At 37.9% G+C, this 15,810-nt stretch overlaps 1 protein-coding gene across 7 annotated transcripts in view; it reads right to left on the reverse strand.

The window, feature by feature from the left end:
• Positions 1-15,810, reverse strand: part of MAST4 (microtubule associated serine/threonine kinase family member 4) — a 619,741-nt gene that overhangs the window by 272,919 nt on the left and 331,012 nt on the right. For 5 of the 7 annotated variants that reach the window (XM_027519962.1, XM_027519964.1, XM_027519960.1 and 2 more), the window contains one exon: positions 12,389-12,424. The exons of the other annotated variants lie outside the window; for them this stretch is intronic. In XM_027519962.1, coding sequence (XP_027375763.1) covers positions 12,389-12,424 — 36 coding nt within the window. The remainder of the gene's footprint in view (positions 1-12,388; positions 12,425-15,810) is intronic. 7 annotated transcript variants of the gene reach the window in all.

Consider the following 15,810-nt stretch of genomic DNA (forward strand, 5'->3'; position numbering starts at 1 on the left):
GCTTTGATTAGATGGACCTTTGTCGGCAAAGTGATGTCGCTGCTTTTTAATATACTGTCTAGGTTTGTCATTGCTTTTTTCCCAAGAAGCAAGCGTTTTTTAATTTTATGGCTGCAGTCAACATCCATAGTGATTTTGGAGGCCAGGAAAATAAAATCTGCCACTCCCATCAGTGGCCAGCTTCATTTCTTTTTGAGGAAGTTCTCCTGGTGGCTGGCTAGAGAGACTTTTTCAGCCTTCATTTGGGAGGCTTCTGCTGCCAACACCTGCCTCAGTTGTCACTGGCTGACCCCTAAAGATAGAGAGTGCGATTCCCCAATATTAATGGACCCCAAGAGAACAATTCTATCTGCGAGGCTCATAATGGATAGGAAAGCCTTCAACTACATGGCATTTCTTTTAATCAGTTATACTGCTTGGGGCTCATTTTACAAAGCCATCTGGCTTTGCAGACATCAATGTAAGGATCATGAAAAACCCCACTTTTTACTATGGTCCCACAAAGCAGAGAAATTTACTTCAAAGTATGTTATGCTCCCAGGGTTCTGGTGTAGAAATTTCTTGCTCCGATTCTTCATTGTTCAGACATCCAAGGAGCCTAGCCATCTAGGACATAAAAGGATTCTTCTGAAAGCACCATGTAAAAGAAAGTGTTTGTTCAGTCCCAGGGTCCCTACAAATGTGATCTCATGCTACATGGTGGGGTGTCTAAGAAGATGAAAATGAAGGGGCCTCAACAGAGCTGTTGGGAATCCGGTCAGATAAACGGGAGGTTGGGGGTCATGAGCCGTCCTAAATTGGAGAACGCTGAGGTGCCCTCCTTCCTGTGAATATTTTACTCATTCTCACAAAATGTTCCATGCCTCGGTGTGGCATTAAGGAGAAATGCTTTGACTCTTTTTTCTCACTACTGAATAAAACTGCAATTATATTTAAAATATTTTTACTTTGTATTGCTTTGACAGGTTCGCTTTTGAAGTTTTCTATTCATACATTTCAATAATCCTATCCCTTGCTAAGAGACAGTGAGCTGGCTTTTAACGAATTCAATACTAGGAGAAGGGACCAATGGTATTTTTTTTCTTTTTTTGCAAAGAGCTCTTTCATTCATCAGAATCTGAATGTTAGACGATATTACAAAACTCAATAAGACTGACAGATCGACATTTAGGTATAGGGATTAATAACTGGTCCCCACATTTAATGTACCATTTTAAAAAGCTGTCCTCTGACATTAACTAACCTGGAAATTAAATGCGGCTGGAAGCTCATATGACCGGCTCACAATAGGTTTCTCAAAAGAGTGGTTATTCCTCTTTAAGGCACCCAGTATAAGGATCATTGACTACTGACCCAGTGGCTTCATGCAAACAAGTGGAGCAGTCTCAACACATTTCTTAATGGGCAAGAGAGCTGGCAGCAGAAAGGACAAGTGCTTAGGTCACAATTATAGTTGATTCATAATTTCTGCAAGGAGCCCAGGGACAGGGTTGGACCGTCACTCCAAAGGAACCTTATCTTCCCTGGTGATAATACACTTGAACTTCTGATGCACGCTCAGTCGCTTTAGTCATGACCAACTCTTTGTGACTCTATGGACGGTCCATGGGATTCTCTAGGCAAGAATACTGGAGTGGGCTGCCAGGGGATCTCGCCGACCCAGGGGTGGAACCAGCATCTCTAATATCTCCTGCGTAGGCAGGCGAGTTCTTTACCACTAGTGTCACCAGGTCTCTATGTGAAGCAATATGGAAACCTCATCCTTGCCTGGAATCTGCTGCATCAGTATTTTGTACTCTCTCCTATGTCTATGAGGCTTAACATTTCTAATAGTGGATTAAGCCAAAATAAAGATGAGAAGCTGGTGATTTTTGACAGATGACCATTATATCTACTACTGTGGGCAAGAATCCCTGAAAAGAAATGGAGGAGCCATCATAGGCAACAAAAGAGTCCAAAATGCAGTACTTGGATGCAATCTCAAAAACGACAGAATGATCTCTGTTCGTTTCCAAGGCAAACCATTCAATATCACAGTAATTCAAGTCTATGCCCCAGCCAGTAATGCTGAAGAAGCTGAAGTTGAATGGTTCTATGAAGACCTACAAGACCTTCTAGAACTAATGCCCAAAAGAGATGTCCTCTTCATTATAGGGGACGGGAATACAAAAGTAGGAAGTCAAGAGCTATCTGGAGTAACAGGCAAATTTGGCCTTGGAGTACAAAACGAAGAAGGTCAAAGGCTAATAGAGTTTTGCCAAGAGAACACATTGGTCATAGCAAACACCCTCTTCCAACAACACGAGAAGACTCTACACATGGACATCACCAGATGGCCAATACTGAAAGCAGATTGATTATATTTTTTACAGCCAAAGATGGAGAAGCTCTATACAGCCAGCAAAAACATGACCGGGAGTTGACTGTGGCTCAGATCATGAACTCCTTATTGCCAAATTCAGACTTAAATGGAAGGAAGTAGGGAAAACACCTAGACCATTCAGGTATGCTGCTACTGCTACTGCTGCTAAGTCACTTCAGTTGTGTCTGACTCTGTGCAACCCCAGAGATGGCAGCCCACCAGGCTCCCCCATCCCTGGGATTCTCCAGGAAAGAACGCTGGAGTGGGTTGCCATTTCCTTCTCCAATGCAGGAAAGTGAAAAGTGAAAGTGAAGTCGCTCAGTCATGTCCGACTCCTAGCAACCCCATGGACTGCAGCCTACCAGGCTCCTCTGTCCATGGGATTTGCCAGGCAAGAGTACTGGAGTGGGTTGTCATTGTCTTCTCCATTCAGATATGACCTAAATTAAATCCCTTATGATTATACAGTGGAAGTAACAAATAGATTCAAGGGATTAGATCTGATAGAGTGCTTAAAGAACTATGGATGGAGGTTAGTGACACTGTACAGGAGGCAGAGATCAAGACCATCCCCAAGAAAAAGAAATGCAAAAAGGCAAAATGGTTGTCTAAGGAGGCCTTACAAATAGCTGAGAAAAGAAGAGAAGCTAAAGGCAAAGGAGAAAAGGAAAGATGTACCCATTTGAATGAAGAGTTCCAAAGAATAGCAAGGAGAGAAAAGAAACCCTTCTTCATTGATCAATGCAAAGAAATAGAGGAAAACAATAGAATGGAAAAGACTAGAGATCTCTTCAAGAAAATTAGAGATACCAAGTGAACATTTCATGCAAAGATGGGCTCGATAAAGGACAGAAATGGTATGGACCTAACAGAAGCAGAAGATATTAAGAACAGGTGGCAAGAATACACAGAAGAACTGTACAAAAAAGAGATTCATGACCCAGATAATCACGATGGTGTGATCACTCACCTAGAGCCAGATATCCTGGAATGTGAAGTCAAGTGGGCCTTAGAAAGCATCACTATGAACAAAGGTAGTGGAGGTGATGGAATTCCAGTTGAGCTATTTCAAATCCTGAAAGATGATGCTGTGAAAGTGCTGCACTCAATATGCCAGCAAACTTGGAAAACTCAGCAGGGGCCACAGGACTGGAAAAATTCAGTTTTCATTCCAATCCCAAAGAAAGGCAATGCCAGGGAATGCTCTAACTACTGCACAATTGCACTCATCTCACATGCTAGCAAAGTAATACTCAAAATTCTCCAAGCCAGGCTTCAACAGTACATGAACTGTGAACGTACAGATGTTCAAGATGGTTTTAGAAAAGGCAGAGGACCAGAAATCAGATTGCCAACATCCGTTGGATCATTGAAAAGCAAGAGAATTTCAGAAAAACATCTACTTTATTGACTATGCCAAAGCCTTTGACTGTGTGGATCACAACAAACTGTGGAAAATTCTTCAAGAGATGGGAATACCAGACCACCTGATCTGCCTCCCAAGAAATCTGTATGCAGGTCAAGAATCAACAACAGGACATGGAACAACAGACTGGTTCCAAATTGGGAAAGGAGTACGTCAAGGCTGTTTATTGTCACCCTGCTTATTTAACTTATATGCAGAGTACATCATGTGAAATACCGGGCTGGATGAAGCACAAGCTGGAATCAAGATTTCCAGGAGAAATATCAATAACCTCAGATATGCAGATGACACCACCATTCTGGCAGAAAGTGGAGAAGAACTAAAGAGCCTCTTGAAGAAAGTGAAAGAGGAGAGTGGAAAAAGTTGGCTTAAAACTCAACATTCAGAAAACTAAGATCATGGCATTGCCCCTTCATGGCAAATAAATGGGGAAACAATGGAAACAGTGACAGACTTTTTTTTTTTTTCCAGACTTTATTTTTTGGGGCTCCAGAATCACTGCAGATGGTGACTGCAGCCATGAAATTAAAAGACACTTGTTCCTTGGAAGAAAAGCTATGACCAACACAAACAGCATATTAAAAAGCAGACATCACTTTGCCAAAAAAGGTCTGTCTAGTCAAAGCTATGGTTTTTCCAGTAGTCATGTATGGATGTGAGAGTTGGACTATAAAGAAAGCTGAGTGCTGAAGAATTGATGCTTTTAAACTGTGGTGTTGGAGAAGACTCTTGAAAGTCCCTTGGACTACAAGGAGATCCAACCTGTCAATCCTAAAGGAAATCAGTCCTGAATATTCATTGGAAGGACTGATTGCTGAAGCTGAAATTCCAATACTTTGGCCACCTGATGCAAAGAACCGACTCATTGGAAAAGACCCTAACGCTGGGAAAGATTGAAGGCAGGAGGAAAAGGGGACGTCAAAGGATGAGATGGTTGGATAGCATCACTGACGCAATGGACATGAGTTTGAGTAGGCTCCGAGAGTTGGTGATGGACAGGGAAGCCTGGGCTGCTCAAGTGCATGGAGTCTCAAAGAGTCAGACATGACTGAGTGACTGAACCTAACTGAAGACAGTACCAAACACATGAAGGTAGTATTTAATGAAGGTAATTTAAACAAGAACAAGAGAATAGTATTGAATTAGAACAGTGTTACTGCTCTAATTTACTGTGATCATTTGTGATCATTTGTAGGCAACCCTTACAAGTCTTAAATTGATAACTAATGTGAGCAAAATATTTACCTTGTTTCAGTTTTAATTTTTAGTTGTAAGTTGTAAGATTTTTTTCATCTTTTAAAAGTACAATGCCACATAAGTTGTTGTTGTTTTTACTTCAGTTTGATCTAGATTAAGAACACCTACGAATTAAGGAGGGTTCTGGCCCTAAGGACCATTGCTTTGAACATAATACCTGAATTATTTTCGGAGGTACATCATTGTTTTTTGGTCAACACTGTAATATCACCTGCTTTGTATCTTCATGTAAGGCAGAGACACTGAATATAACCTGAATTAGCTAATTTAAATCAATATATGTGACTATTTGTACCCAAGGTTGCAGTTTAGGGCGCATTTCTTTCCTTACTCTTTAGGTTCTGTGAGCACTATTTAATTACTCTAGTGCTTATATCTTTCTAGTCTATCACTTCACATCCTCTAAATCATTGTTTTGAGGGTTTTTGGGGGGGCTATGATGGTGCACTTGCAGCAGCTAGAGTTCTCCTAGCTTCAAACACAAACAACTCTGTTTCTTGCCCATGGACTCTACTATAGCCATTCCAACACCTAGTCACAAATGATTATGTATATTGGTTCTACAAAGAAAGATAGGTTCTCCATCCTAATTTAAGAATTCTGTCTTTCAGAGTCTAAGCTTAGGTAGCCCTGGAGCAAATTAAAGTCTTAAATACTTGGTATATTATAAAAGAAACATTCCTTTATTGTTAATCTTATGATATGCTTATTCATTGCTTATGTACTGTGATTTTAAGATCCTGTGATAGTCTACATACACTTAAAAATAAGTTTATAATTAACAATAAAGAATTTACACACATGCATAATTATATTTAAAATTTATTCTTTTCTAAAAACTTGAAGTATAGTTTATTTATCAGTTTTGTTTATCTTCTCAAAGAACCAGCCTTTTTTTTTTTTTTTATTAATCTTTACTATCGTTTCTTTCATTTATTTTTTATTTATTTCTGCTTGGATCTTTATGATTTGTTTCCTTCTACACATTTTGGGGTTTTTTTATTGTTGTTGTTGTTCTTTTTCCATTTGTTTTAGGTGTAAAGTTAGGTTGTCTATTCAATGTTTTTCTTGTTTCTTGAGGTAGGATTGTTTTGCTATAAACTTCCCTCTTAGAACTGCTTTTTGTATTCCATAGGTTTTGAGTTGTCGTGTTTGCATTGTCATTTATTTTTAGAAATTTTTTTTACTTCTTCAGTAACCTGTTGTTTACTTAGTAACCTGTTGTTTAATCTCCATGTTTTTGTGCTTGTGTTTCTTACAGGTTTTTTTCTTGTAACTGATACCTAGTCTTATAGCCTTGTGGTCAGAGAAGATCCTTGATATGATTTCACTTTTCTTAAATTTTCTGAGGTTTGATTTGTGATCCAAGATGTGGTCTATCCTGGAGAATGTTCCATGTGTACTTGAGAAGGTGTATTCTTCTGCATTTGGATGGAATGTACTGAAGATATCAATGAGATCCATTTCATCTAATGTATCATTTAAGACTTGTGTTTCCTTATTAATTTTCTGTTTTGATGATCTGTTCATTGGTGTGAGTTGGGTGTTAAAGTCTTCTACTATTATTTGTTACTGTCAACTTCTCCTTTTATGTCTGTTAGTGTTTGTTTTATGTATTGAGGTGCTCCAATGTTGGGTGCATAGATATTTACAATTGTTATGTCTTCCTCTTGGATTGGTCCCTTGATCATTATGTAGTGTCCTTCCTTATCTCTTGTAATAGTCTTTATTTTAAGGTCTATTTTGTCTAATATGAGGATTGCTACTCCAGCTTCCTTTTGCTTCCCATCTGCATGGAATATATTTTTCCATCCTCTCAGTTTCAGTCTATTATATGTCTCTAGGTCTGAAGTGGGTTTCTTTTAGACAGTATATATATATGGCTCTTGTTTTGGTATCCATTCAGCCAGTTTGTGTCTTTTGGTTGGAACATTTAATCCATTTACATTTAAAGTAATTATCGATATATATGTTCCTATTGCCATTTTCTTAATTGTTTGGGGTTGATTTTGTAGATCTTTTCTGTTCTCTTATATTTCTTGACCATATAAGTTCCTTTAGCATTTGTTGTAAAGCTGGTTTGGTAGTACTGAATTCTCTTAACTTTAGCTTTTCTGACAAGCTTTTTATTTCTCCATCAATTTTGAATGAGATCCTTGCCAAGTACAGTAATCTTGGTTGTAGAATTTTCCCTTTCAGTACTTTAAATATATCCTGCTATTCTCTTCTGGCCTGCAGAGTTTCTGCTGAAAGATCAGCTGTTAAGCACATGGGGTTTGCCCTGTATGTTACTTGTTGCTTCTCCCTTGCTGCTTTTAATATTCTTTCTTTGTGCTTAGTCTTTGTTAGTTTGATTAGTATGTGCCTTGGCGTGTTTCTCCTTGGGTTTATCCTGTATGGGACTGTTTGTGCCTCTTGGACTTGTTTGACTATTTCCTTTTCCATGTCGGGGAGATTTTCAACTATAATCTCTTCAACAATTTTCTCATACTTTTTCTTTTTCTCTTCTTCTGGGACCCCTATAATTCGAATGTTGGTACATTTGATATTGTCCCAGAGGTCTCTGAGACTATCCTCAGTTCTTTTCATTCTTTTTACTTTATTCTGCTCTTCAGAAGTTGTTTCCACCATTTTACCTTCCAGCTTACTGATTTTTTCTTCTGCTTCAGATATGCTGCTATTTATTCCTTCTAGAGTATTTTTAATTTCAATAATTGTGTTGTTTGTCTCAGTATGTTTATTCATTAATTCTTCTAGGTCTTTGTTAATTGATTCTTGCATTTTCTCCATTTTGTTTTCAGAGTTTTTGATCATCTTTACTATCATTATTCTGAATTCTTTTTCAGGTAGTTTGCCTACTTCCTCTTCATTTATTTGGACTTCTGTGTTTCTAGTTCTTTCCTTCATTTGTGTAGTATTTCCCTGCCTTTTCATTATGTCATTAACTTATTGTGTTTGAGGTCTCCTTTTCCCAGGCTTCAAAGTTGAATTCTCTCTTCCTTTTGGTTTCTGCCCTCATAAGGTTGGTCCAGTGGTTTGTGTAAGCTTCATGTAGGGTGCGATTTGTGCTGAGTTTTTGTATGTTTGTTTGCTTTTCCTCTGATGGGCAAGGCTGAGTGAGGTGGTAATCCTGTCTGATGATGATTGAATTTGTATTTTTGTTTTGTTTGTTGTTTAGATGAGGCGTCCTGCACAGGGTGCTACTGGTGGTTGGGTGATGCCAGGTCTTGTATTCGAGTTGTTTCCTTTGTGTGAGTTCTCACTATTTGATGCTCCCTAGGTTTAGTTCTCTGGTAGTCTAGGGTCCTGGAGTCAGTGCTTGATCAGTCAGAGCCACTCCAAAGGCTCAAGGCTTGATCTCTGGTCTTGCAGTCACCTTCCTGGATGAACACACCATGTCATTGCTGGACTGTTAACTTGTAAGACATATTATGGAACACACAAGCCACATTGACGCCCTGAAAGTTGTTCTCTACATCAGAGAGACAGCGGATGTCTCCTGGTATAAACCGGATGCCTTCTGGAATGGTCTGAGCAGGGTGGCTGATGTCAAACAGAATAGAATCACAAGGACGCCCTTCTGGTCCAGAGCACAGCCAAGGCTCCTCCCATAATGAGGACCGTTTCCTTTGGAGATTTGTGGGAATCCATATGTGGCAGTCAAAGATAACTGGACAGTGGCAGAGGATGAGGACGCCAGGACTGCTCAAGGTGGGGTGACCCAGGTCCCTCCCCTGAAGTAAAGTTTATTTATGATACTGTGTTAGTTTCAGGTGTACAGTACAGTGATTCAGTATCACACATATATGTGTATATATATTATATATATGTAAATTCTTTTTCAGATTCTTTTCCATTATAAGTTACTATAAGATATCAAATATAGTTCCCTGTGCTATGCAGTAAATCTTTGTTAATTTATATATTGTAGTGTATATCTGTTAATCTCATAGTCCTATTTTATCCCTCTCCTTTTCTCCTTTGGTAATCATAATTTTGTTTTCTATGTCTGTGAGTCTATTTCTGCTTTTTAAATAAGCTCATTAGTATTATTATTTAGATTCCACATAAAAGTGATATTATATTTGATAACACAAATATCTTTTTATATTTATGGTTATCATCTTTATCTGTTTTGATGATGATTAAAACTTAAGTGCTATAAAGAAGGCTAAAAGTGAAAGGGAAAGTCGCTCAGTCCTGTTCGACTCTTTGTGACTAGGCCAGAATATTGGAGTGGGTAGCCTTTCCCTTCTCCAGGTGGTCTTCCTAACCCAGGGATTGAACCCAGGTCTCCTCCATTGCAGGCTGATTCTTTACCAGCTGAGCCACAAGGGAAGCCCAAGAATATTGGAGTGGGTAGCCTATCCCTTCTCCAGCAGATCTTCCCGACACAGGAATTGAACCAGGGTCTCCTGCATTGCAGGTAGTAAAGAAGGCTGAGCACTGAAGAATTGATGCTTTTAAATCATGGTGCTGGAGAAGACTCTTGAGAGTCCCTTGGATGGAAAGGAGATCAAAACATTCAATCCTAAAGGAAATCAACCCTGAATATTCATTGGAAGGAATGGTGTGAAGGACTGGACACCTGATGTGAAGAACTGACTCATTGGAAAAGATCCTGATGCTGCGAAAGATTGAAGGCAGGTGGAGAAAGGGATGACAGAGGATAAGATAGTTGAATGGCATCACTGACTCAATGAGTCTGAGCAAACTCTGGGAGACAGTGTGGCTTGCTGCAGTCCATGGGGTCACAGACAGTCAGACATGACTTAGCAATTAAACAACAACAACAAAAAAACATGCAGGAAACACAATTTGAGCTGGTTAAAATACAGCTTATTAGGAAATATGAGGAATGTGATATGCCTTTAATACAGAACAGTTTATATCATCTGTCAACCTTTGATAAACAGGACTGCTCTTGGCTCTCGGTAGGCTCAGCTTGTTCAGTGGCTTATAATTACCATTTGCTCTGTCACCTAAATTTCCACTGTTGGCCAGCAGAAGTTACTTCAGTTGGGTTAATCTCTTTATAGCTCCACACACTACTGAAAGCATTCCTGCTCTTTGGTTAAAAAAAAAAAACACAAAACTGTTCTGAAACCAACAAAGTGTTCCCTTATCCCAACTGTAGCATCCAGATATGTTTCAGAGTCTTGGAATAGTGGAAAGTAGTTTTAGTGATAAAACTGGGGTCCATGGGGTGCCTACTAGCTGATTTCATGTAAGTAGTGGGTGGAAGCCAGGCAGTGATTACTAATTACCTAATTTAGAACAGAGCAGGAAAATTATATTTGATTTTGACCTAATAAAATTATAAATTCATTTAGAAAGTTCAAAGTGAACTCTTAACTTTACTAAGTCCTTTTTTGGTTTTCATGTAAACAATTTAAATTAGTTTCCTTCTCTAAATTATCATCTTTAATATTTATACACATGTAAAAAATTGCCATACCTATCTATTTATTTGAATTATGTTTTCAGTGAAAGTACTAAAAATATCATTTTTAAAAACACAATTATAATTTGTCAAGTATTTATATCACTCAATAATAATCACACTGTGTTACTTTACCATTTCCTTTTTTGGCTATAGAAGAAACTAATGGTTTTTCCCTAATTAACCAAGTGAAAATGGGCAGGGACCAACATGAGGACCTGTCTTCACTTTCATAAGCAAAATACAGATCTCATGTGTATCTGCATATGTGTTCAATTTGTAAGAAAATGTAACCATTATTTTAAATCACAGGCAGCTTTAGAATTTCAGATGCTTTCAGAGAAATGCAGAAGTATTTATTACCTTAATACTATAACTAAAGTTTCCAAAAAACTATCAAGAATTTCAGTGGACAAAATTAATATCACATTAGTAAAAACTTAATGTAAAATTATCAAAAACATAAAATATTAAAAACAACTTTACCTCAAACTTCAAACGTGATAACTTAAGTCAACATTGTTTAAATTTTAGAAAAATCCAAAGCAAAAAGATTGAAAACCCATAGTTTATCATAAACTTCAGCTACAGGTCTTTGTCATATTATCATATTTACACACCCCTCAACCAGTCCATGTATGGATATAACTTCTAGTTCGTTATATAAATAGAAATACAAATTATTTATAAGGTCACTTTAGCTTTATTATAATCTAATTTTTAGACTGGTTAAAATATATCATGCCTGCATCCCCATTTTTGCATCTTAGGATAATTGTACAATTATCACAGGAACAAAGTCACACTTAAAGAAATAAAATTCACAGAAAATCCTTTAAGTTATCAGTAACTATTTTCCAATCAGTAACATCAAGTAAAGAGATTCCCAAACTGCAAAGTCATTTTGCAGTTTTATTTATCATATATTATTATATTAAATTTTAAAACTTAAAGGTGGAAAATTTATCTTAAATGTTTTAAATATAAAATTCCCCACCTTTAAGTTTTAAAATGTAATATAGCTAGATCAACATGAAACAAAAAATAAATGGCTAAAAACAACCATAAAAAGTATGAAAACAGACCAGTGAGGAAGAACTTACCAGACATCACAACTCACTAGAAAAGCCACTGTATTCAAAGGAAAATGATGCTGGCGCAGAGACAGACAGGGGTCAGGATGAAGAGGCCAGAGACTGACACGGGGGGACATGGCATCGTTAATATACGACAAGGGTAACATTTCCATCCCATGGAAAATAAGGTTTCTTATATTAACTACATTGGGGAGAAAAAAGATAGATAGCATCCTACTTCATATCATGTACAAAACATAAAACTGGAGTAAGACTTGAATGTTTTTAAAAATAGGGAAGAATATTTAAAAGACTATTTGTTTGACCATGGGATGGACAATGCCACCCTGAGTAAAACAGATAACTCAGAAGCAATAGAGAAAAAGATAGATTGTTGGATTAAATAATAACTAAGAATTTTCTTTTAGTAAAAGACCTCATCCATTTAGACAAGAATCATAAAGTTATATTTGCACATATATAACATGGGTATAACACTGGATTACCATTTCTAAAACAATACATAGCTTCCAGAAATTGTGACAGAAACACACTAGAAAAATGGGTAGTGGAAATGAATAGGAAATGAAGAAAAGAGAAATTCAAATGGATAATAAACATATGAAAATATATTCTGCATCACTGACAGGCAGTGAAGAAACGTAAATCAATGCTCAGAGGTTTGACTGGTAAGAATGAAAAGAAACAGTGGCTTCCAAAGCTGGGAAAATGTAGAAAATGGGCATTCTTATGTGCAAATGTGATTTGCTATTTCTTTGGGGAAAGAATCGAGAAATATCTATTAAAATTAAAAATACACATACCGTTTGACCAAGCAATTCCACTTCTGGGAATCTATCCTATAGGGAAAAAAAAAAAGGACCAGTACGTAAGGACACAGGCACAGTGATATTTATTGCAGCATTGTTTGTTGTGGGGCACAGGAAGAGGGGAGAGTGGAAATAACACTAATGTCCATTCGTGAGGAAATGGTTAAATGAAATGTTGGAATATCCATAAGATAGAATATTATGTATCATTCAAAAGAATGGGATAAAGCTGTAGAGTGTGACTTGCTAAGGTGAGAGAAGCAAGTGAAAAGCTGTAATTCCATTATGACAGTAGCAGCAGACACAACACAACGACGAGCATGCGGCACTCCCACATATGGAAGGACACACACCAGACCAACAAGGGCCGCCCAGGGTTAGGACTGGAGACAAGGACTGAGCGGAATGGGGATTATTTCCTTCCTCCTAGTGCATCTGTGCTGTTTCACTAGTTACTATGAGCCATATGTTTGCTCTAGAACTTTCAAAAATATATTAAAGAAAAAAATATTAACTTTTTAGTGGTAGTAGAGCAGAAGTATTTCCAGACATTCACCTGCAGTAAAATAGCAGCAATTCAACAAATATTCCCTTCTCTGCTTGTGCCGGTCACTGCAGTGTTCATTTCTGATTGCTTGCCCAATATCCACTCCGTCTGTCTCCCATAAGGGTATCAGCCATGTGATTTGGATGGAGTTGACTCCACTCTATTTGAAGGGACTCCTGAGTAGTCTTAGCCAGTTTAGCCCACCAAAAATACAATTTGGAGCCACTAATACAATTTTAACTTTTCTAGTAGTCACATTAAAAACAAATTTAAAAGAAACAAATGAAAGCAATTTTAATAATGGTTTTGTGTTCTAACCAAATATACCCCAAAATATTACCATTTCACCATGCAATTAGTACACAAATTATTAAATATTTCACATTTTTTTCCCATCTCAATTTGGACTAGTTACATTTCAAGAGCTCAACAGCCACATGTGGCCAGTGGTTACCATACCGAACAGTCTAAGCTAATGAGGGTAATGCTATAAATATTGTCATATTCAAGGATGGATACATAATTTAAGATGGCCCAGTCAAAGAGAAACCCATAATGGCAGGAGAAGAAAAATCCATTCCCGGTGAGGACAGATAAGAAAAAACAAACTGTGAAAACTGTTGGCAGTCATCTATGAGCTAGGAAGGAAGCATGCCCTGGGATGAAGGAGAAACTGGGTCCCTGGGGCAACACTGAAACTCTTGGTTAACCCTTGCCGGAAGCCAGGACTTTTTAGTTACATTAGCTGGTAAATTTCCTTTATTTTTTTCAGCCATTTTCAGTTAGGTTTTCTTCTATTACTTGCAATAAAAAATATCCCAACTGATAAATTCATCTGTGGACAATGCCATGTCTAAACAAATACTTTCTTCTTAAGTGAATTAACTCAAATGTTCAACATTCCTTCCCTCGTAGTTAAGGCATGCTTTTGTTAAACTATCCTTATTTGATAACACTTTCAGACATCTTCCGAAAACACTCCCAAAAAACATTTCCAGAGACTGATTTCTGAGCAAGCAGGGTAACTGCACGGTCACCGCACAAGACAGTATTTCTCCTCAAGACAATATAGACAGTAGGCATCAGAGCAATCAGTCGCTCCATTCTCACTTCACCCTCTTTCCTGGCCCTTCCTCTCTGGACCAGTGGTCCCCACCTCTAGCTCTAGGAACATATTGGGTTGACAAGTCTTTCTTGAGGGGGCTGTTTTCCCATACACTGCAGAATGTTTAGCAACAACACTGTCCTCTCTATACCCATAAATGAGAGGAGAAATCCACCTCCCAGTAACTACGACAGTCAAAAATCTCTCTAGACACTGTCACATGTCCCCAAGGGGACAGTATCACCTCTGGTTGAGAGCCACTCTTCTAGACCAATAGTTAGTTCAAATGTACAGCTGACCTTCGTTGCTTTATGACAAATGCCTCCCCTCTCTAAGTGTTTTCTGAATCACAATCTTTACAGGCCCGTGGCCCTCTCCTAGACCAGACATGAGCGTGTAAACCTTGTCTGGTCATGCTCTTCCTCCTCTATTCTCTGCCTGGGCTGGGCTTGAGCTCTCCACTGCAGGTCTTCTTTCCAGAAGAAATGCACCTAGTACTCTCTGACTTCAGCTCAAAACCATTACCTGAGCTGCTCCCTGAACCACCCACCCACCCATTTCTCTTGGGCTTCTCTGAGGGGATGTTTGTTTATCTGTGGTCACTTATTCCACAACTCAGTCTACCACAGCTGGGTTACCCATCTCCTCCATCAGTATATCATGGGTGACAATTCCATCCCAGTCTCTCCACACGGCATTGACTGACACACTATTCTCCCTAATCTATCCTTAAGACTTATAACCACTGGGAATTTTTTCATAGCTTCTCAAATTGCTCTAAATATTTAATGTATTCCAATAAAAATCTCAGCTGGCTTTTGGGGGCAGAAAATGATGAGCTGATTCCAAAACTAAAGAATTTAGAATGGTCCAAACAATTTTGAAAAAAAAAAAAAAAAAGAACATAGCTGGATGATTAACACTATCTGATATCTGAACTTACTATAAATCTACAATAATCCAATCAGTGGAGACACTGGTATAAGACAAACAAGACATGAAACAGAAAAGAAAGTCTGTAGATAGACACCCATATATGGTCAACCAATTTTCAACCAAACTACAAAGAAATTCAGTGGAGAGGGGACAGAGAACGATCTGTTTAGCAAATGGTGCTGGAACAGTTAGATATCTGTATGCAAGAACTTAAAACTTCAATCCATACTTCACCCATACACAAAAATTATTTCAAAATGGATCATAGACATAAACATCTAAAATTTTAAATCTGAAATTATAAATTTTATGGAAAAAGAGGAGAAAACTTTTGTGACCCTGAAACAGGGAAAGATGGCTTAGATGCAATGCCAACACCATAACCATCTTAAAGCACAAACTGATAAATCTGATTTCATGAAAACTAAAAAATTTTGCTCTTTAATAGATGCTGTAAAGCAACTGAAACCATAAGCCAGGAGAAAATCTACCAATCCTGTATGGCAGCTTTATTTATAATGGCCCCAAACTATTTGTGACCCAAATGTCTATCGGCAAGTGGATGGATAATCAAACTATGCTGTGCCCACCAATAGGATATTACCTAGAAATAAAAAGCAATGAGCTATTAACATACACTGCAAAAGAACTGAATCTCCAAATAATTACACTGAGTGAAAGAAACCAGACAAAAAAGAGTAAAAACAGTATTGTCCCATTTATTTAAAATTTTAGGAAATGCAAACAAATTTTTAGGAATGGAAAATATTAGTAACTGTCTGATTAGGCATTTTGGGGAAGGGGGAGGGAGCAATTACAAACCTGTAA

Source organism: Bos indicus x Bos taurus, chromosome 20 (genome assembly GCF_003369695.1).
Source record: "Bos indicus x Bos taurus breed Angus x Brahman F1 hybrid chromosome 20, Bos_hybrid_MaternalHap_v2.0, whole genome shotgun sequence".
In the NCBI taxonomy this organism is placed as follows: Eukaryota; Metazoa; Chordata; class Mammalia; order Artiodactyla; family Bovidae; genus Bos; species Bos indicus x Bos taurus.